Raw genomic sequence first — 23,861 nt, 5'->3', positions numbered from 1 at the left:
CTCCCAAGGTGGACTTCTGCAGACTAGATTAATAGCAACCATAATCCACTGCAAAATATGTTTCCCTCAGAAATGAATTCCCAATGCAGGGCTGAATAGGGAGATATGACAAAAAGTTTAGAGTCTGTGGAGACTCGAAAAAAACATCAACCTAGTATTTTACCTCAAATATAAACCACGCTGAGTTTAAAACACCCCTTGAGATATTTATCATGTACTGTATCATCACACCTGTTGGGCTCCAGATGATTACTATGTGATAGGAATGTGTCCTGATGTCAGTGATAAATGAGGGCCCAGTGTGTGACTGACACTGCTGTGTGGGCATGTGTCACTTCACCTGCAAGGTGAGTCCTGAATATGATGACTGTGTTCTGAAAATAGTACAACCTGTGATGAGAGAGAAGTCCTGCAGAGGGGAATAACGGATTAGCTGCTCTGCCCTGGGGAGCAGCAGGTCTGCTGTCTCCTGATCCCTCTGGGAGGATGAGAGGAAAGTGAATAGACCCTCTGCAGTGCTGCGTTCTTCCTACACAGCAGTGTGGTGTGCACATGGTGAGACACTGAAGGCCTCCTCTGCTGCTGCTGTAAAGTCTGAGGCCCTGAATGCCTCAACGAAACACAAGGTATATATAAGGCCTCCTGATAAGACCGACATATGGACAGCAAGGACAGTCCCTTAGGAGTTACCTAATTACCATGTTTTACTTGCAAATGCAGTACTCATCCATATCCGAGGAGTAAATACAACCAGGGAATATGGATTTTCCTGAAAGTTTCAACTGACAAATTTGGCAGAGCTGCAGAGTCTGAGCTTAATGCCTCACAATAAACACGTCGTTTAGGACGTGTTTTGAGAGCTTTCTTTTTTTTCATTCATTGAGAGTGTAGTTTCCATTTTAATTGGATATTTTCCATATTGATTTGTCAGCTTGGATGGACCCTAAATCTTTGTAGATACAGTGGGTTAGTTTTGGGCTTGTTATATTTAGGTGAGGACAAGCCCCATGTTGACCCTATACATGTTTCTCTCAGGCAAAACAGACTAACGTCAGACAGAAAGTAACAAGGTGCATTACAGCACTCTAGTTGTGTGGGGTATTTCCATGACTTTTCACTCCATCTCAGAGGGAATAACTCTTTTTCCGTTACAGTTATTTACAAATTAAAATTGTACATAAAAAATGAATATGAAGCTACTAACGTGTCAATTTCCACTCGTTACATGCGTACAGACTTTTAAACATGAACATCTGTCTTCAACAGAGACGGGTGGCAACAAAACTACTTTGTTACGTTAAGGGAGCGATCACCGTTACAGGGGAAGTACGCAGTTTACGTGAACTATAAGTCGATATTGACCTTCACATGGGGATTGAACAGTGGTCTATACTTCCTGGTTCATGACTACGTGAATATGTAATAATTACGATGTCATATTTTCCGTAGAATACAAATGCTGGTTGAGACACAGTGCTTATCGTCTGGGGCCCCTTGTCATTTACTTTCTGGACTTCTCACATGGTTTCATCCCAATAATTGTGCAAGGCCCCAAAAGGCGACATCATGAAATATAAATACACATTGGGTGAGATAACATTGTTTTAATCATCTCATGTCCCCTCGGAAGTATCTCTTGACCCATTGGGGGGTTTCAGCTATGGATGGGGATATGCTAGGTTAAGTTTTAAAAATCTGACTGAAAATAATAGCTAGGAATGAACACTGAAACAAGTTCTGCTTGCTATAATCACTCCTTCTGTTCATACCGGCCAATACAAGATTCCTTCTTAATGTGCTTTCCCTTCCCTTCCTTTTCACTGACAGCTATTTCAACCAATAATACATACGCATCATAAATCAGAAGATATGATATGAACAGCAGCAGCAGTTTCCGACCTTTCTTTCAAGGGCTTTGTGAGACACAAGTCAAACAGGCAGAGTACATGATGCCCTTTTACTCCTCAAGAGAAATATGAAGCAGCAGATAGGCGGAGGGTTGAGTCCCAGCTAAGGGCCTTAAAAGAAGTGAGTTGTTGTCAATCCATTTGCTCAGGGCTTCTTTCCTCCTGGTCTTTAAATGGTCCGGTCCTCAGAGGGGCTCTAGTTCTTGTTTGGCACTCATGATTCTTAACAACCTTGTCTTTGAATCTTCATGTGCTTAATGTGCTCCAGGTGTATTTTACCCTATGCATGCTGGAGTGCGTCTAGCGGAGGTTAACAAAGAGGGACTGAACAGAGACTTATTGTAGGTGATTTATAAAAAACCCAGTATTTGGGTGAGGAAGTTGTTATTGTTAAAATAGTTTAACATGATCCAACACAGAGATGTGCTCTGTGTTGGATCATGTTAAACTATTTTTACCTGGAAACCCCTACTGTAGCAGGAACTACCACAGAAAAGGTTTGGAGTGTGCTGCAGCAGGAAAACCAGGTGGGGAGGGAAGCACCGTCTGGGAGCGAATCATACTTCGATCGATCAACATTTCAAAATTCAAAGCTAGTCTCTCTACTATATGACAAAGAAAAACATAAAATCAGCAAATGCTTGACATTTCAATGAGATCATTAACTGAAACAATTAAATGATCTCTAAAACATGTGTAAAATAGTTTCTATTGATTGAGGAAGTGATCACTTGTTGCTGCTCTAGTGTGCTGGTTTGCTAACTTCTTCCCGCCCTTGTTCTCGTCCTTTAAATCCAGCTGCTACTTTGTGATGTTGTTACACGCTCACCGCCATAACACTACTACTTTGCCACTTACCTGCATGGGTCTGTTATTAGGCCTTTTACTGAGATGTGTGGTATATGTATCCGTAGTCAGTAGAGCAGAAGGAAGCTGTCAGTACGTGATACGTTCAAGTTCAGGCGGCACAGAAGCTGTATTTCATATTCCAACAGGTAAACTGACTATAAACAGAACCCTGGTACAATAGGAGTAGAGTAAAGCCTTAGTAACCCTAACCTGCAAACAACACTTCCCTATTGACATGTTAATACTCCGACTGATTCCTTTTGTGGCTTTCTGTATTACTATACCAGGTCAGCTGAATAAACCCCTCTGAAAGCCAGAGCCCTTATTCATGAGATGTTGTATTGCATTCAGCGATTACATCCCGCCGACACCTTTCCTGCTTTCCCCTGAGAAATGGAACATTTTACTTGGCCGCCTCGCTGCTATTTTGCTTCCCCACAAACAAGTATTTATTTGTCTGCTTTTGTTCTGGCGAAGCACCGAGAAGGCCTTTGAGTTAAATGGCTTTTTCCAATCATTCCGAGGAGGCAGAGAAGCAGATTAACAGCTCAGCAGGAAAACGCTCTCAGACCTCATGGTTTGTCAATGGGCCCGCTGTGGCACAACACACTTTGGGAACTAGCTGAAAGGTTCCTCTGGAATGTTGACTATGAGTGAGGAGCTGTCCTCCAAAATACAAGCTGACGTGTACTTAAACCTTGTGTCCCGTTGATTTTCACACGTGACGACACAGTTCTACAGCTTGCTTGGTAAAACTTAGAGGTAGATGTTTAACTGTGACTCCCAACAGCAAGAATCAGCGAGCTGTCATAGCAGCTAATACAGCAATTACATTTCAATTCAATTCAGTTTATTTTATATAGCCCAACATCACAAATACAAGTTTGCCTCGGAGGGCTTTACAATCTGTACACATGACATCCCTGTCCCGGGACCTCACATCGGATCAGGAAAAACTCCCCCAATAAAGATAGTAAAAACCCTTTCACAGGGAAAAAAAGGGAAGAAACCAGAGGGAGAGCAACAGAGGAGGATCCCTCTCCCCGGATGGACAGAAGCAATAGATGTCATGTGGCCAGAATGAATAACGTAACAGAGTTGCAGCACATTCAATGAATATGACAGAAATTATTCATATAATGAGTAGTAGACATGGACCATGATCCAGATAACCACGATCCATTAAGCAGAAGGAGGTAGAGAGGAGGGGCATCAGCAGGGCCATGGCAGCAGGCCGGATCGGTTCCAGGCCGGTTCCATCAGCAGGGCCATGGCAGCAGGCAGGATCGGTTCCAGGCAGCCATGATCCATAGAGTTAGTAAAGTGCATTGAAGAGACAATAATTTATCCGCAGACCTCGGACAAACCAGGTCAGTTCAAAGTGAACTGTGACCAGGCCGGTTCTATGTGAAACAAACACAACAGAGAAAAGCAGACTTCGTTGCGGTTTCGGAGTTTCACATGAAGCCATTTCTGTAGGTAAAAAGAAAAGAAAAAGAAAAGAGAAGTGGAGTTATTTTCTCAAAGACTTCTATACAATCAGAGGAGTCATTAGAGAGAATGGAAGTTTTAAGACTCTTCCGCACCTGTTGCTGCGTGGGTTGAACATGAACAAGTTACATTCATTCTTTGGTGGAAGCTTGAATTTTTGACTTAGTTTTATTCTGCAGTGGGACATTTTTCAGTACACTACAACTTTTTTCTAGATGAGTTTTATTTTTATGCATCTGTTTAAACTGTTATTTTTAGTCTGGATTATGACTAACTTCTTCAAATTGTATAATATACATTTTTGATCTACATGCAGAGTTTTGATTGGTCAGTAGACAGTGCTTTTATACGAGTTGATTTCTTATCTGGAACATAACTTGCAATGGAAGCAGGTTATGTTTTCAGCATAAGTAACCATGACGATCCATCCCAGAAAGAAGTGAACCTCCGTCGTGGAACTCTAATACTTCCTCGTTAACCATAAATCCTGCTTCGTTGGTACAGGCCTCCGGGCTGAGTGCTGGAAGATAGTGAGAAGAAGCATTGAAGCAGTGCAACTGTCACCGCTATAAATACAGCAAATATTCATATCCATGAAGACTAGCATCTCATAAGGACAAATGTTATCCATGAATTTATGAATGTTTGCCATTGACTTGATACTGGCTGTTCAACTTTGTTTAGAAGCTGCCGTGATTAGTGAGTAGTATTTCACTGTGACAGGATGTTTTAGTTCTACGATGAGATCCCTGATCCAAAGCAAAGGAACAGACTGTCAGGTGTCACAGTGGAAGCGCAGAGCCAGAGAACTACAGCAACTCATCCAAATGAGTGTTTTATTATAGCACTGCTCTCATTTCCTGTTGGAAAAGGTCTCTTCATCACCAGGAAATCACTTTTCCCCACCGTCCATCTCGTTCTCTGTGGAACTGTACATCATAGTGACATCAGTATGATAGAGAATATGCAGTGATACTGACTACATCCAGGAAGTGACATATTTCAAGTGTGACGTTTACTGGCTTTCTCTTAAAACTGTGTTCCATGCAGATGACTAAGTTCTTTAAAAGGTGCAGGAAGAGAGCCAAACTTCCCCACCTCAGTATGCATTTGATATGACCTGGCTGCATTCATGTCATTATTTATTTTCTTATGATGGTAGAAATTAAACATAAGTTGTTGTTTTTTAAAGCATGTGACACTGTTATGCTTTGTCAGACTTGACAGCTCCTTGATGTTATGGCTACACTTAAAACTGATGGTTAATAGAGTTGAAAGAGACCATCCATTTCAGCATCCCTGTATTTCTTTCTGATTGTGCTTCTTGTTTATTTCAATTTAGTAGAAGTTATATTTTTTATAATAGCAGTGCATCAAATGAAAATGTGAGAGGTGTTTCCCGTAGGGATGACCTCCAGGAGGATTGTCTGTTAGGAGCTTTATTGTGACTTTGAGCACAATGTTTAACTGCCGGGCTTCTCCTGTACTATGTTGGCTCACTCTCAACATCGTGTCCTTTCTGGTATCAAGTAGCTGTTTTCAACCAAAATAGCTCTAAAAAGCTGCTGCACCCTACCTGCTCGGCAGCAAACACAGTGAACACAGTGGAGCATCTAGCAGCTAAAGACAGATATTTCCTGGTGGAGACCAAAAACAGAGCTTCAAGGAGAGTGAATATAACATTGACTTGTTACGTAGCATTGTTAGTTTGTTATGAAAAGATACATACTAGTCCGCTCAGGGCAGTTATTTATTGACACTAGTCACGTCGTCAAGCTATGTTGTTGCATTATTAATTGACACAAACCATGATCTTTTTTCTAAACTTAATCAGGTAGCGTTGTAGCCTAAACCTGACCAAACGAAACACAACGTTAACCTCGTGGGCATTGTGCGTTCCTGCAAGCGTGATACAAGGCTGATATGAAACGTGTTTATGAAACCTTTACTTTGGTAAAGCTGACATTCTTCGTATCTCCTGGCATGGCAGAAAGTTGTGTGTAAACATAATGTCACATAAAATTGGTTGCTAATTTTCTCATCTAAATACGATTGTTGTGTGAAACTGAAAAACGTTGTTCCTTTTAGAATATTTGATATACTCTTTCAGGTGCAAAGAATAACTTTTTCATCCCTGAATCAAATGCTAAAGGATGTATGACTCCAGGGTGGAGAAGATGGTAATATTCTTGGTTTTTCAAACACCCTGTGTGGTTTAAGCTGTTTAAATGTTGTTCAACCAAATATCAGAATAGGAATATGAACAAATAGTATGTTTTTTTCTTGTACTACAGGTGAACAACTTAAGATGAAAGCATTGAAGTCAATGAGTTTATTGCCTTGCCAGTGTAAATGTTCTCAGCAACTTTGGATGGATGGCGCCGTGCCAGCGGCTGCCTGTCGTAATAGCTGCCTGTATGGTTGTAAGGTTGGAGGGAGACAACCAGGGGGCTCCCTGGAGAGGGCCAACGGGCTGAACTGTTTCTCCTGCAGCACCTCTACAACCTGAGCCTGAGGCAGGAGGAGGTTCTGGTGCTGTGGAAGACGTCGTGCCTGGTCCCTGTCCCCAAGAAGTCATCTCCATCTCCTCAATGACTATCGACCGGTTGCCCTCACCTCCCATGTGATGAAGGTGCTGGAGAGGCTGGTCTTGGCCCACCACCTCCGTGAAATCGTCGCTGGAACCTCTGCAATTTGCATACCAGCCTCATGTGGGAGTGGACGACGCCATCATCTACCTGCTGCAACGAGCTCAGTCGCACCTGGATGGAACCGGTGTCTCTGTGAGAGTCACTTTCTTTGACTTCTCCAGTGCATTTAACACCATCCAACCACTGCTACTGGGTGAGAAGCTGCGAGTGTTGGGGGTAGACTCGTCCACCATCTCCTGGATCACTGACTACCTCACAGGCAGACCACGGTTTGTCAGACTGGGCCGTGTGCTGTCTAAAATGGTGGTCAGTGATGTTGGAGCCCCACAGGGAACTGTTCTGTCTCCCTTCCTGTTCACCCTGTACACCACTGACTTCCAGTACAACACTCTTTTTCCTGAGGAAGCTTCGATCCTTCAATGTGTGCAACAAGATGCTGGAGATGTTCTACCAGTCGGTGGTGTCCAGCGCCCTGTACTTCTCCATCGTCTGCTGGGGAGCAGCATTGGAGCCGGTGACACCAACAGACTTAACAAGCTAGTTAAGAAGGCCGGCTCCATCATCGGCTGCAAGCAGGAGTTTCTGGAGCAGGTGGTGGAGAGGAGGACGCTGTCCATATGGAGAGGAGAACTTTTGTCCATATTGGACAACCTGGAGCACTTTCATCAATAGACAACATTTGATCTTGAGGGAGATCCTCCCATTTTTAGTATCATCATGTTTTTTGACATAAAAATATTTCAATCGATACCCTTTAATTCCCGACTTTGCAACACGGAGGTCACTAAGATCAATGTGGAATCGGTGTGTGCTTACGCCAAAACAATGGTGGCCTCCGTAGTTTACTCTGGCCCGCTGCCAAATACTGTCTCTGATGAGATGTATAGCCGCATGTCAGCATTTCACCGTTGGTTGTCACGGTGGTGTCCAGCAAACAATGTGGGCTTCGTAGATAACTGGCGGTCTTTCTGGGGAAACCCCGGTCTGATGCAGACTTGATCCATGACAGCCCAGGAAGCAGAAGCAATGTGGACTCCTAAAATATTAAATCTTTGTCTTCTAAAGCTGTATTAGTAAATTAATTAATATCAGACAATTGATGTGTTCTGTCTTACTGAAACCTGGCTGAGCGGAGCACTTTCTCAAAGAGATTCCTCACGCTCCGCTGCAACAAGGACCGTTACAGGAGAACATTCCTGCCTACAGCATTAAGATTTTACAACAAGTCACGGCTTGCTAGATCCTCTGTGGATTGATTATCACTGTACACGTGTATGTTTATTACACTTCACATACATACTTTGCATTTTGCACTATCTATTGTTTACATTTAATTTGCTTAATTAATGAATACACTCTGCACCTGTACATATATTTCATTCCAGTTATTTGTATTCTATTTTATTGTGTGTGTATATATATATATATATATATATATATATATACCGTAATTTCCGGACTATAGGCCGCACCTATATATAGGCCGCACCTGCTAATTTTTTTAAGAAAAAAGAAATTGTACATAAATAAGCCGCACTTGTCTATAAGCCGCAGGTGTCCCCGTTGAAACATGAGATATGAACACAGCAAGATGTTACAGGAACGCATTTTTTTAAACTTTTAATTAAATAAATGCTGGCAACATCCACAACTAGTACATACATACGGCAAATGCTTTTTTTCAGAACAGTACTAAAGTTGTCTTCTTCAGTATTGAACAGCCTGAAGGTTTGTAATTACTTCGTCACACATTTTCTCGGCGAAAATATAGGAACCTTCCAGAAAAAGTAATTGATCACTATCGCCATCGTCCTGCTGTGCACAGAAACCATTGAAGTCCTCTTCTTCAGTGAAGTCCTCTTCGAATTGCTTCGTTGCACTCAGTCTCTCTTTCATTTGCGCTCTCAATGTCACTTTCCTCCCGAGGAAAATCCGCTTGCGCTGTCCTCCTCCTCACGCAGCAGTCCAGCCTTTCGGAACCCGTTGGTGGTGGTGGATTCTTTGACACTGCTCCACGCTGTTAGGATCCACTGGCAGACTTGAGAAAAAGTTGCTCTTCGCATGCGGCCAGTTTTTGTAAAGGATTTCTCGCCGCTCGTCATCCAAGCCTCCCACTGAACTCGGAGTGCCACCTTAAATGAACGGTTCACATTAATGTCGAAAGGCTGCAAATACTTTGTTGTGCCCCCCAGGAATGACAGCTGGAATTGAGTTTGTCATCTTGATGCTCCCTGGGCGCCTCACAGGGATTAAAAAAGGATAATTTCTTTCTTCATTCTTTCTTTCACAGAATCTGTTATATGGGCCCTCATGCTGTCCAAAACAAGCAATGCCTTTTTTGTGTGAAAAAATCCTCCCGGTCGCTTCCCGTAGCATTCATTCAGCCATTCCTTCATTAGACTTTCTATCATCCACCCTTTCTTGTTGACTTTCACGGCGATTCCTTTTGGGAATTTTTCTTTTGGCATTGTCATCCGCTTAAAAATCACCATGGGTGGAAACTTTAGTCCGGATGCTGTGCAGCTCAGAACACAAGTGAAATGCGTTCTCTCGTGGCTAGATGTTTTCAGCGTGACAGACGATTCACCTTTTTTGTTAACAGTCCTAGTGAGAGGTAGGTCAAACGTCAAAGGTACTTCATCCATATTTATGATGTCGTCTGGTCCAATGGAATTTGTGGCGATCTTCTTTGAGTGAATTCGCTGAAGTTTGTAATTTTTTCCTTGAAGTCGGGAGGGAGTTGCTGACACATAGTCGTCCATGCCCTAATTGACAGGCCTTTTCGTTGCATAAATCTGAAACACCAAGATGGTCCACCTCTAAAATCTTCGATATTCTTTTCGGTGGCGATTGTTTTAGCTTTCAGTCGGATCTGCACGGTGGAAACACCTCGGCCGTCTGCTCTCTGTGTGTTTTTCAAGTTTGGGCCATCTGCTTTTCTTGCCTCTGAAAGCTTTTGTCGTCTTTTTTCAACGAGTCAGTTCTTCATGCTGCCGTCTCCAGCGTCTCACCATCGACTCATTGATGCCGAGCCTACGTGCAGCAGCTCTATTTCCTTCTTCGACAGCCAGGCGGATCGCTTTTAACTTGAAAGCTGCATCATATGCATTTCTTCGTGTCTTTTCCATGATGAAGGTGCGTGCACGAAGCGCAAAATGGGTGATCTGAAGAATTACGCTAAGTTACCGGTAGCTTGCCGAAACAGTTTCATTGGTCCACTGTGACCTGTTCAGCAATTTCATTGGTCTGATATGACGAGGCTAGGTTTAGCGGCGGGAAGCTAGTGTAGCGACTCTGTACAGGCGTCTGTTGGTGGGGATGGGTCGGCCAGGTGCCTCTCACTCTCTCCGGCCAATCACAGAGAAGCAGCGTGCTTCTTGGTAGGGCTGCGGCCTGTGATTGGTGGAGTAGGGGGATAGGCGGGTGGTTAAGGAGGAAGTGACGTTGTGTTGTTGATGTTATGATAGAGTGTGGTTGCTAGTTGAGCTTGTTAGCTGTTACACCGGAGCTACTGTTAGCGAAGAGCCTGTTGCCAACTCTGTGAACACTCTGCAATAAACCTGCAAGTTAACGCAACCAACGTCTGCAAGTTGTTCCTGCGGACGTTACACTACGCCGTAGTCTTCAACCAATCAGATCTTTAGTTTGACAAACTGGGCGGATTCCTCTATTTCTTACTCTATACTGATTTGAATGAGAGGATGCAGTGCAGATGAGAAGAACATGTGACTGCTGGGATGAGAGGGACACATTTCACAGAGAGGGCAATTTCACAAGCAAAACATAAAGCAGAGACAGAGTCATTTTCTGAAGCAGTTAAATGTTGCCTTGTGCCTATAGCTACAGTAATTGGCAAATATTTCAAAGGCTTTCAGCTTCATTGACTGCATGTTTAAAGTGCTCTGTCACTTTCGCTCACAAACAAAAGAGACACTAAAAGTCCCTTGTGTGATGTGTTGGAGTCAACGTGCTCACCAACATCTTCTGCCAACAGAAAGTTCTCCATCAGGCTGATGTCACTCTACACAGACAAGAGAATGGGAGTCAAAAGCATATTGTTGTTCTTGCAATGTTTACTGGTTCGAAACTCGACAGCGCTGCTATAATAAAGAGCCGAGAGTCTGCCTCTCATCGTCATTAGAAGATGGTGTCTACTGTAGATGCATGACAACAACACAGTCTGGGCTCTGAACCTCCTGGCTGTAATGTAGACGATACTAAATCTACATATCTACAAATGTTCAATATATGTAATGCTGCTTCACATGTGATGAAGCACCACCTTATGTAAATGTATGGGAAATTGATGTTTACGTGTGAAGTCATACATTTGCTGGGAAAATCACATGTACGAGCTATGGACATGTGCTTTTCTTTTGGGATGTAGACTCAGTTTGTGCATAAGGATCTGTCCTAAAATCAGAGCTCCATTTATAAATATCTACAGTACATTTGGCGTCAATTGAAGTGAGCCTAAATATACAGTATATCGTGTTGAATGGAGTCCAGACAAGAGGTCTTGAAAGTTTCAGTCCTGGTCAACCTTGTTAACAGCATGTGTGGTTTAAAAAATGCTCCTTGAACAGATAATTCATCAGAAATACAACACTAGAGCAGAAAATGAAGTCAACATGTCCGAAGTTGCAGTTCAATCTCCACAGACCCCCATGTTAGAATGCACATATTAACCGTTTTTGTTTATAGCTCCTATGGTGAATTGATAAAGTCACCAGTTTGAATGATGTAAGGCTTTAAGTCCTGCAGCATGACAGGTGGATGCCGTGGGAGATCGAAAAGTCTCATGTGGCGCCAACAAGAATCAGTACACAAGTTTATGCTTTCAGCAAAAGCTCCAATCTGAAGCCATAAACCAAATAAAATACTGGTCAGTACGATAATCGTTTTGTATTCCATTTTATTTGTATTCCCATTATGTGTTCTGTTTACCAAATGATCCATACCAACTTGTTTCTATTTAAGCTAAGTTAATTATATTAAAATCAATTGCTTGTTTTTCTAGTGAAACTGATTACTCACAGGACCTGATTTAACTGTTCGTTGATGAGAGCTTTTGAAAAGGACGGTCCAAACCTCCTCGCACAGCTCAGAATCAATTAGTTGAAGATCGCAACAAATATATTCCAGAGCAGACAGAATAAGCATACCTAAGCATACCAGTGCAAATCAAAGAAAGTTGTTGTGCGGTTGCTTAATAATAGCGATTACATTGTTGGATTCGTATTAGAGGAAGGTGACTGTTTGTTTCACTTCAATAACCTTCTCTTTAATGTAGCATGAAATTGGTTGTATGGTGGCCTTAATGTGTATTATGAACAGCTAGAACCCTTTTTTAATTAAAAAAGGCATTTATTTTGTTCTGCACTCAATCTCAAGTAATGCTTCAAATTAATGATGGCGTCCAAACAAGGGCCAAGTCAAGCTCAGCTGAGGTGTGTATAGGATTGATTATGTGGTGAACTGGAGAGATGTATGCCTCGAGGTGCTGCTTGTTGTGATGAACAATGTGAGGTCGGTCTCAGGTTTTGTCCTCCTTTTTGCTAATTCCCGTGCAGTTTGTCCATCTTTTCTTCAGCTGTAGTGTCCGACATAACGTGTGTTGTAGCCGAATGTAGTTTTGTTGTTCAAGAACAATTATTATTTGGGTTTTTTGCTTTCATGCAGATGCTAAATTAAGTGGAGATTGTACATTTGAATATAGCACAGAGTAGTTATACATTTAGGTATGAGGCTAATTAGCGACATGAGGCACATTAGGCATAATAGTAATTTCACAAATGTTCCAGTCCCAGGTATGTGGATTGTTTCTCAAAAGCAGTTGTTGAGGCACAGGTGAACATTGCACTTTGAACATTTGAATACAGTCTGGCCCTTGCAATTTGGGAGTTGCCGCCCACTTTCAATCACTGGCCAGTGAGCCACAGCATCTGAACGGACTTCCAGTGTTGGAATCGCCTTAGCTGGACCTGGATGTTTCTTGTTTCTTGTTTGCAAGAGCAGCAAACAAATCCAAGGAAGGAAACCTGTAGTCAAAATACAACAGGTGATTGACGGCACCATGCATGAAGTTTTAGGACAATGTTTCCACTTGCACCAATGTCAGATTCTCCAGGTACAGGATCAATTTTCCCTGTATATATATGTTGAATGGATGCACCAGGTCTTTTGTATCATAAAGCACAAATATGTTGTATCTCCATTTGTGTGGCTTCTTGGGGATATATAGCTTTAGACTAGATCTACCTTTAAAAGGGACCATTTGTTCATCAATAGACAACATTTGATCTTGAGGGAGATCCTGACATTTTTATTATCATCATGTTTTTTGGCATAAAAATATTTCAATAGATACCTTTCTATTCCCGACTTCGCAACACGGAGGTCACTAAGATCAATGTGGAATCGGTGTGTGTTTACGCCAAAACAATGGTGGCCTCCGTAGTTTTCTCTGGCCCACTGCCAAATACTGTCTCTAATGAGATGTGTAGCCGCATTTCAGCATTTCACCGTTGGTTGTCACGGTGGTGTCCAGCAAACAATGTGGGCTTCGTAGATAACTGGCAGACTTTCTGGGGAAACCCCGGTCTGATTAGGGGTGACGGCATCCATCCCACTTCGGATGGAGCGGATCTCCTTTCTGCAAATATGACCAAGTTTATTGGTCGACCTCGTACATGACAGACCAGGAAGCAGAAGCAGAGTTGTAGTCTTACACCCTTATCTGCATTCCCTACATTTTCTTTAGGGCAGCTGCCCACCTTTAACTCTATAGAGACTGTGTCTGTCCCACGGCCACTTAAATTAATTAAATAAAAAGTAACCAAAAGAGGAGTTATAGAAAATAACCTCATAAAGGTTAACACCACTACTGCAATAGTGCAACACGATAGGATAATTCAATGTGGACTCCTAAATATTAGATCTTTGTCTTCTAAAGCTGTATTAGTAAATTAATTAATATCAGACAAGTGATGTGTTGTGTCTTACTGAAACCTGGCTGAGACATGAGGAATATGTCAGCCTAAATGAATCTACTCCTCCAAGTCATGTTAATATGCACATTCCTTGAGGCACCGGCTGAGGAGGTGGAGTAGCTGCCATCTTTGATTCGGGTCTGTTAATGGGTCCTAAACCTGGATTGAACTAAAACTCATTTGAAAGCCTTGTTCTTAGTCTTTCACATCCAACCTGGCAAACAGTACAGCCCATTCTGTTTGTTGTGGTGTACCGGCCACCAGGTACGTATTCAGAATTTATATCTGAATTTTCTGAGTTTTTATCAAGTTTGATCCTTAACCCTTTGGGGGCGGGGCCCTGTCAAATGGAGGATCTTTGATCCACCTCAGACGGCACATGTGCAGTCTACTGAAGAGAATGCACATGGGCTGGCTTCTGGGAAATGTAGTTTTCTTATATAACTTTTACGTTTTTCATTTTTTAACCAATTTACACAGTTTTTCTCCTGAAAAGCCTTCAAATTACCCCAACACTTTGTTTTGTGCATATTTGGGTTCTGTAGGCTCTGTTCTTTCTAACAAGGGGTTATTAGTATGTGAGACCTTGGTCAGGGTCTGAAGCACACATTTTGAACTCGAAAAGCATTTTTCTGCCATTCTTAATTAGATTATGCTGGATGTTCATAGTTATGATCAAAATATGTTATAAAAGTTTTTTTTGAAAATATACATTTTCTTCAAGAAAATTCCGGAAAAAAATGATATAAGATAATACAAGTATTAGAACTCATTTGTGGTTCATATGACTATTTGAAAACTTAATCTTGAGACGCTCCCCCAGTACCGGGGGAATGGGTCTTCACAGTTTGCTATTTGACAGTTGACAGTTGCTATGTGAACGATGCCTGGTTTGTGTACGTTCCAAACTTCCTTTGCTTCCCTAGCTCTGTGGCCGTCAAAAAAAAAGTCCCATTCACCGTTGACACTTAAATCATATTCTGTGACAGAGGATAATGGAGAGCCAGGCGTGCGCCAAGGTTCTGCAAGTCCAGCGAAGTCAGGCTGCAGTGAAGAGCCAGGCTGCAGTGAAGAGCCAGGATGCAGTGAAGAGCCAGGCTGCAGTGAGGAGCCAGGCTGCAGTGAAGAGCCAGGCTGCAGTGAAGAGCCAGGATGCAGTGAAGAGCCAGGATGCAGTGAGGAGACAGGCAGCCGTGAGGAGGCCTCGGGTAGCCGTGCGACAGAGTCAGATGAAACTTCTAATACTACACTTTACCCTGGTGACCGGGCACATTTCCCGGTGGATATTACTGATGCTGACATGAAAAAGTTCATTTTAAGGCAGGGACCATGTAAATGTGAAGGTTCGTATCCTAAAGATAAAAAGGGGAGATGTTTTTCTAAAGATTTGTATCATAGAGTGTCAAAAAAAGGAACCAAGATACAACGCAAATGGCTGTGTTACTCCCCCAAAATTGAGTATATTGTGAGCCCTGTTGGCTTTTTGGTGAGAGAAGATCTGCATGCCATAGCAGTGCCTGGACTACGGGAATAAATGATTGGCAAAGACTGTCTAGAAAAATAAAAGAGCACAAACACACTCGCTCACATACCTGTTTGTTTTTCTTTGGATAATGACCGCCGGACAATACATTATCCCCTACATATGGGGGGGGCTATCAGGGTTATTCTGCAGGGGGGCCTCATGTGTTTCCGTTACGGCACTGCATCCGCTGGACTATAAACTGGCTCCGCCGCATCTTTTGGAGGTCGTCTCTCGAGGAGGATACGCGTTCGTATGTGCTGGCCTGCACTACGTGCGCCCCCGCAACAAGGCTTCGCATCGACCTTCCGTGGGGTTACTCAGACCACTTCCTGTGCCACAACGCCCGTGGTCCCATATCGGGGTGGATTTCGTTACTGGTTTCCCTCCATCTGACACCAACACCGCCATTCTGACGGTGGTGGACCGGTTTTCAAAGGCTGCTCACTACATCACTCGGCTGCACACTACCGCCGATCTGCTAGTTCTACATGTGGTGAGGCTTCATGGCATCCCGGCAGACATAGTTTCGGACCGCGGCCCTCAGTTTTCGTCCCAGTTGTGGAAGGCCTTCTGTCACACCCTCGGCGCCACGACCAGCCTCTCCTCAGGATTCCACCCACAGACTAATGGCCAGACTGAGAGGATGAACCAGGAGCTCGAGGCCATCCTCAGGTGTGTGACCGCCACCAATCCCTCTTCATGGAGTCGTCACCTCCCGTGGGTTGAGTACGCCCACAATTCCCACACATCTACTGCCACCAGGCTGTCCCCATTTGAGGCCTCTTTGGGTTTTCAGCCTCCCCTGTTCCCCAGCCAGGAGGTTGAGGTTCCCGTACCTTCGGTCCAAAGCAATGCCCGTCGTAGACGCATGTGGAGAGAGACTACTCTAGTTCGCACAGCAGAGCAGAGCAGAACAGGAGATCGGCGAATCGACGGCGTGTTCCAGCTCTGGACTACCGTGTTGGTCAATCGGTGTGGCTTTCGGCCAAGGACATCTCCCTCCGCACCGAGTGTCATTGAGGGGGGCCCCGTCTCATTGAGGGGGGCCCCGTCTACACGGTCAATCCCCTCCTGGATGTCCACCGGCAGGGGAGGGGATATCAGTACCTGGTAGACTGGGAGGGGTATGGACCAGAGGAGCGGTGCTGGGTCTCCGCAACGCATACCACCTGGTCCGAATTGTCCCGCAATACGGAAATGTCCGCTGCTACCTGGGAGGAGACGTGACACAAGTCACTTTTCTTTTTTTTAATCAGACAACCGACGGCAGAATTCTCCGTTCTGGTCGTCCAGCGATTTGTTGCATTTCTTCACATGTGGAGGGGTGAACAAAGCTGGAAGTAGAAAACAATGTGACACATGAGCGCATAGGGCGGCGCAGTCTCGTGGGTCTGATGCACGTTCATTATGCTGAGGAAATAACTCTGGATTGAGCTGTTTATTCATTTTACAACTTTAAAAACTAGGGCTATTAGAGTGTTCGTACTGGGGAGTGGGATCAACTGAAACGCTGGGTATTGCAGGAAAAAGGCAAAATGAATGTGGTCTCTAATTTATAACTAAGTATAATTTTTTTACCAATATTCGGGCCGTAGTTTGCCCACCCCTGGGCTAGAATGAGGCTGCAACCAGCAGACACAATATGTATTAATATATTCAAATGGAAGTAAGTTAGATAATATTGTTATCATGCAAATAAGAATAATAAGGGGAAAGAATTGTCAAAATAACATGTTTGCGTTTTTGAAAACCGACTATCCAATATTTCAGCATATTCGCATCTACAACTCTTCTCTGCTCTCTGTTCCGCCCCGATGCGCTGCACACAGGTGAGCACACAGTGGACGAGTGAGAGAGCGGCGAAAAATATGGGATTTGCTGCTGAAGCTATCACTATTTTAAGCTATGAGCTCTCACTTTTAAAGCCCAACAGTTCATGTATTTGCAGGTCAGGGCAAACATCCAACAGCCTGCAGCCTGGAGCTCCATCAATGATGTTTCTGACTTCGCATATCGAGAGGCTCTGGAAATATTTTTCCAAAAGCCCGAAAAACACACTGCAGTGACAAAGACTGCACACTTTGTGGTCGTCATTAAAATAAATGAACACCATGTTTCCTTTAAGTCAGTATTTGTCAAACTGGAGCGTATTACAGGTTGTTTGACAAGTATTGCAAAAAATAGCTTGTTGTTTTCCACAATAAGCTAATTAGTAGTAACTAAATATTAGTTATTTTTTGCACGGATATAACTTTATTTTAATTTTTCTAACAAAGTGATAACACTTTTTTTTTGTCTGATGGAGCTATCTGGTGTGATTGAGAGCGATTGCAATGTTCTTTATTCTATTATTTATAAAAGCACAGATGGAGTCACTAGTACTGTGAAGTATTACCTAACCATACAGGTATTTGCTGTATTATGCTACAATGTGACATCCTGTAACCTTTTGGGTTGTTGGTGTGCCACGGGATTTTTTTTATTGTAGAAAATGTGCTGCAGCTCAAAAAAGGTTGAAAAACACTGATCTAAACCCCTATGAAGGCCAAAATATTGTACTCAGGATAAATGTGACCTTTGACCTTTTGTGATGATAGGTCAATTTTACAACAAAAGAGGAAATAATATATGTATAATAATATTATAATAATATTGTATTTCAAGATGATGTCTCTCTGTCACTAGAGATAACATCGAAACATTCTCTCCACAAAAATGACATTCCAATGTCACTAAACTGCATCTCTACTACAGTTCAAGGACATGTTTGTTCCTCTCAGATTACGGTCACAGTCACAATTTTAAACAAAGCAGGCTTCTACATACCAGTGTTATTGGATGGGAACTTCATTGTTATGAGACAGTGCCATGCTGGTTTGTCTAACATGCTAAAGAGCTGGTAATCTGTTGCATTGGTTCCCAACCCAAGTCCAGCCTGACGGTCTGCATCCCTACAGCTCCAGAGGTCACTCTGAGGTCACGAGACAGGTAACATAGTAGCAAAGAAGTAAATAGAACCAATTCATCTCGTTTGTGCTCTTGTAAGATTTAGTCAAACTTTTTGTATCTCAATGGCATTTGGACCACAGCATTTGAACAACATTATATATCTTCTCATCTTGGCCCTTTGGCCCTTGGCCCTTTGACCTCTTCTGTACCGTACAGTCAATGCAGGATTTAAGTGTAACAAATCAATCAACTAAAAATTTAATTATATGCGTGTTTAATAAGAATAAACGTATTTAAATTTCCATCATGTTTCTCTTCTAAACAATTGAAAATGAACATGAGCAAAGCTTTTGAGATTACAGGAATGAAATTTATCCTATTTTACATCTTCTCAAACAGTTTTGTTTGCATAGAGCATTCAGTGTCCATGTTATAGGATTTTATATGTGTCCATGTCCAGGCGTTTTAGAGATTTGTTTATCTCCTTGAAGCAGTTCCTCTCCAGCTGAAGACAGAACCCATTATTGTACTCCTCACACATCCAGACAGGCTTTTATATTCGAGGTGTTACGGTCATTTTAATTTTGCATCCTGTTCGCATGTTACTTCTTGTCGCCGGCGACAGGGTCCGTACTAAAAGAATAAACCAAGTGTCTCTTTATTTCTCAATTTTCATTATTTATTGCCTCGTGATCAACACATGCTCACTCTTCCATGTAGGAATGTTTGGTTTTAAAATGACACAAATATAACAAGTAAATACATGAAATACCGCCATCTACTGGTAGAAAGGTGAACCCTTTACTCTGCGCCTCTAATGCAGGCTCTGCTCTGTGTTCACTCAAGGAACAGCACAATACGATGGAAAAATAAATATGATGCTAACAGCAACAACTCTACACACAAAAATGACTTTGACTAAACTATATTATTAACTGTGTTGCATTAAACAATGCACCGATTAATTGAAAAGTTGATTCTTGCTGTGTACATATATACATGCATATTAAACTGCCTGTAGTCACTTCTGTTGCTAACATATCCAGGTGTATTTATTTATATTGATTGATTACCCTTCTATGCGTTTGCATCGTAACAGAAACAGAAGAAACAGAAACAGAAAACGAAGAAACCATGGTATTTCCGTATGAACCATAAAACAAACGAACAAAACGTACACGGATCCCTTCTCCGTACCGTGCGCTGCTTGTGCCTACAGTGCCCGACGCCGCCCAACCACCGGGATCCTTGTTCTTGACAGCTTGGCTTCGTGCTGTTTCATGCCAGCGTCACACTGTAGTTAAAAAAAAAAAAAAAACTTTTTAGCTTGAGCCATTTCATTGAGCGTGTATTTTGACAGGGTAAATCAAGGCAATTGAGGCTTCTTAATTTGCTCAGCTGGTTTTAATGGATCACCGTGTGTCTCGCTTACATGCGTAACTCCCACTTCCGTCTAACACCCAGTATATGCGCAAGCGCATTAGACTACCGTATATGACATCTCCCCCTCTTGTGTGTTATGCCAATAACATCAAAGCAACACTTTAACTGAAAATGGCTATTCAAACAGCACATAGCATAAACCAAGATTAACTCAAATGGAGACATTTCAACATACACAGGTCTCGTCCCAATCCACCAACAAATAAACATTATCAACATCAATGTCAATACAACCTTCATCTTGATTGGTCCATCTCTCCACTGGCAAGCCGCATCTCTGCACATCTTTGTAAATAATTGTATACGGCTCTTTTATTAGTAGTAGTTTGTGTGTAATATGATTTTGTATTGACCCATTGTTTTGATTGAGTGTAAAAATAAACCTGCTCCAATTGGATTTCACGATTCATACTGAGTGTTCTTAAATTATATGAATCATGATACAATTGCACTTGCTGTGAAGCAAGACTGCTGCATACTTGATTGTAAACAGACGGTTTCCTAAGATTGAGAAGGTAATCAGCCAACAACAATACATTCAACAGAAGCTGAGAGAGCTGGTAGACTTGTACTGACCGCTAAAGAAGTTACACTTGTGAAGACAATGAAAGAACTCATAAAACCCGAAAAGTACAGTCATGTTGTCACCACTGCAAGATAACAAGCTGAATTCAATGATGAAACTGGTAAATATCAATGTCCATCTCTTGCTAGCAAAGTTGGACACAGCTTGCATTCTTTGGCCATGTTCATTAAGACTGAAGGATTAAAGATGAAAGATAAAGAAGCAGCCCAAGATGCTGATGAATTTGCCCAGCTATACCGAGAAAGTTGGAAATTTGACGACCAAGCGAAATTCTCCTTAACTCCTGCCATTCCAGGAGGATGTCCAACATCTTCATTCTCATTTGTCTGAGAAAGAGTAGCGACTTGTGAATTCCGTGACAGAAGAGGTTTCGCCCTCAAAATGGAAAGACCTTGCTAACGTTACCCTGGCACAAGTTATTCTCTTCAACTGTCGGAGAGAAGAAGGAGAGGTATCAAGAATGCCCTTGTCTTCATACTTATCAAGAGACACATCAGAAATGCATTAAGATGTAAACTTGTCCCTTACCCCACTGGAGCAGAAGCTTTGCAAACATTTTGTCCAGATTGGAAAGAGAGGAAGGAAAGTTACTGTTCTCCTCACCCCACTCATATGAATAGTTGGATATTCTGTTCGAGAAGCGAGAAGAATATGGTGTGTTGAATGAAAATGGATTCTTGTTTGCCTTGCCACAATTCTGTCCGTTACATCAGGGTTTCCGACTGCATCGGGCGTTAGTGCATGGATGTGATGATGTCAAAAATCCCAAAGCGCCAACTACACCCAAACTTAGGAAACGCATTGCTACCGTTCTGAAAAAAAAACAAGACTTAATATACAATAGACCTCACAAATAAGGAGTGAAAGGATAACATATCAGACAGCCAAATGGGGAGGGTACACATTACAGCCCCACTCTCCTCGCCTCCTTTTTTCCCAAAACAAATATACAACAAGGCAATTTGATACACACACAGAAAAGAAAATTATAAAAGCAACCAAAACCCAAAATCAACAACTGGCTGTTAAATGCTTGCAGTGGCAGATAATATTATAAAAACATATGCTTATTCTTACTATCCCACCTTCTCTGACCTTCAACTCTCTCACTCACATCCACTCACATACATCCATCCACTCACACACTCACACACACACACACACACACACACACACACACACACACACACACACACACACACTTGCATTAATTGAGCAATGTAAAGACTATAAATAAGGAAACAAAAAACATATGCATAACAATAAATAATACAAAAACATAGAAAGAAAAAAGAAATTATATATATAAAAATAGTAGTGCTGCATGCTGCTAATATGTGGCGATATCTAGTTGGGTAGACCTGACGTGCTCTAAGAAGGGTTCCCAGACCTTACAGAACTTAGTAGAGGTGACTCGTAAAGAGTACTTCATTTTTTCTAATGTCATAAAACGAAGGGCATCTCTAAGCCATTGAGAGTGGGAGGGGGGCTGGGAGTTCTTCCAATGTAGCAAGATAACACGCCTCGCTAAAAGTGACAGAAAGGCCACAAGTTCACAGAAGTAAGATGGTAGTGGGTTCCCAGAAGGTAGGACACCAAACAGGGCAACTAATGGTGAGGGACAGATATTGGTAGAAGTGACGGCTGAGAGAGTGAACTTCCAGAACGGCGCAAGTACAGGACAATCCCAGAACATGTGGCCAAGACTGGCCGGTCCTAAATGGCACCGGTCACAGCGTGAGTCTGCACCTGGGAATATAAGAGCCAGTTTACTCTTGGACCAATGAACCCTGTGCACTGCTTTACATTGAAAGATTCCATGCCGGGCACAGACTGAGGATGAGTGGACCCATTTCAAAGCGTTCTCCCACACTGCAGAGTCTATCTCTATATTAAGATCAGCCGACCATGCAGTACGCAAGGCACCAGAGGTTGAGGATTGGTGCTCAAGAAGAGTGTAGTAAATCCTTGATATGGTACCTTTCCGGTAAGGGTTAATTTTGAGGATGGTGTTTATAAGCGTGGGATATGGTATGGTGGGAAAATTGGGAAAGCGGTTACGTACAATATCTCTTATCTGCAAATACCTGAAAAAGTGGGTTGAAGGCAAGTTATAAGCCTGTGCTAACTGACCAAAGGAAGCAAATTTACCATCAATGTAAAGATGGTTAAAGGATAAAATTCCTTTGTCTCTCCAAATTAAGAATGTATTATCTATAATGGATGGAGTGAACAGGGGGTTAGAGTAAACAGGAGCCAGACCAGGTATAGATTGCAATGTAAATTGTTGTTTAAATTGTGTCCAGATTTTAAGACAGGGTGTTTTTGGGGGTGTGTGCAAATAACAATCATTGATTCGTCTGCCAGAGACAATGCCTGTTCCCATCCCTGCACTGGAGATGAGAGGTAGAACACTTGACTAAGTTGGGCACATAAAGTTGTAAGAGCAGCATGCACGCAGGATACAAGAAAATACACATAAAACACATAAAAACTAACTGAGATTACATTAACCCGAAGCTTTTGTTATTTGAAATTTTGTTATTTGTAATGATACAAATAACAAAACAGTTGCAACAGGTATAAAAAGGCTTACATTTAGCGCTAACCAAGCACAAACATTGTCAGAAACCCAAAACAACGAACCTCGCACAAAACAGGAGGGAAACAAACCAGCTGTAAGTGCTGTTTAACAGATGCATAGTAGGCTACGCAAATCAAATATAGCCTCGTTAATAGAGCAGGAACGTCAAGCTACAGCTAACATGTTTGGCTAACGAGGCAAATAAAACACATTGCGCTAGTTAGCGCCGCCAGATACACACAAACAAAAGGCACTACGCTCAGTGAATGCAAAGTTCAGCGAATGCAAAGTTCAGTCGCTTACGTGTTGTTGATGCACCTGCAAACCGTGGACAAACTTAGTGGCTTCTGCGATGGTCGGGAGCCATACTCTCTCTTCATTCGGCAAGGTAGCGCGTAGCTTGGCAGGATATAGAAGAGCCGGCTTGTAGCCCCGCTGGTAGAGCTCCGCCTTGCAAGTTTTGAACTCGGCACGCCGCTTCAACAGGTCCGGGCTGTAGTCATCATAAAGGCGAATCTTGTGGCCATTGTAGAGCAGGTCGCCTCCTTTACGTGCCATCTTGGTCCGTAAGGCCTCATTATAAAAAGGTAGATGAAACGTCTAATTGATATGCCATACAATGTGATACAAACAAGTCCCTAAACCTCAGTACAAAATAATTGCAGCAGTTCCTGGGTACTGTGGCGTATATGTCATTGTTCGGTTTACCAGGCACCCGCATGTTTAGGAACAAAGCCTGCCGAGTCTCCCAGGTAGCTGATACTGAATAGATGGGAGGCCACCAAAAATCCCTGCACTTCAGTAACAATGAAGAGAGGCAGAAGGAAAATGCTAATTCACTCCACAAGATCCGACTACTGGTCACTCATTTAACCTCTAAACTG

General features: G+C 42.6%; 1 protein-coding gene across 1 annotated transcript in view; it reads right to left on the bottom strand.

Moving 5' to 3' along the window:
• LOC306733151 (GTPase IMAP family member 8-like) overlaps nucleotides 1–23,535 on the bottom strand; it is a gene marked incomplete at both ends in the record, with an annotated part of 31,984 nt that extends 8,449 nt beyond the window's left edge. The window contains one exon of the mRNA XM_079214348.1: nucleotides 23,304–23,535. Coding sequence (XP_079070474.1) covers nucleotides 23,304–23,535 — 232 coding nt within the window. The remainder of the gene's footprint in view (nucleotides 1–23,303) is intronic.
• Between the last annotated feature and the right edge of the window lie 326 nt (nucleotides 23,536–23,861).

The sequence above is a fragment of the Taurulus bubalis genome, assembly GCF_910589615.1.
Source record: "Taurulus bubalis genome assembly, chromosome: 1".
Classification (NCBI taxonomy): Eukaryota; Metazoa; Chordata; class Actinopteri; order Perciformes; family Cottidae; genus Taurulus; species Taurulus bubalis.
This window is presented reverse-complemented; position numbering and strand designations above follow the sequence as displayed.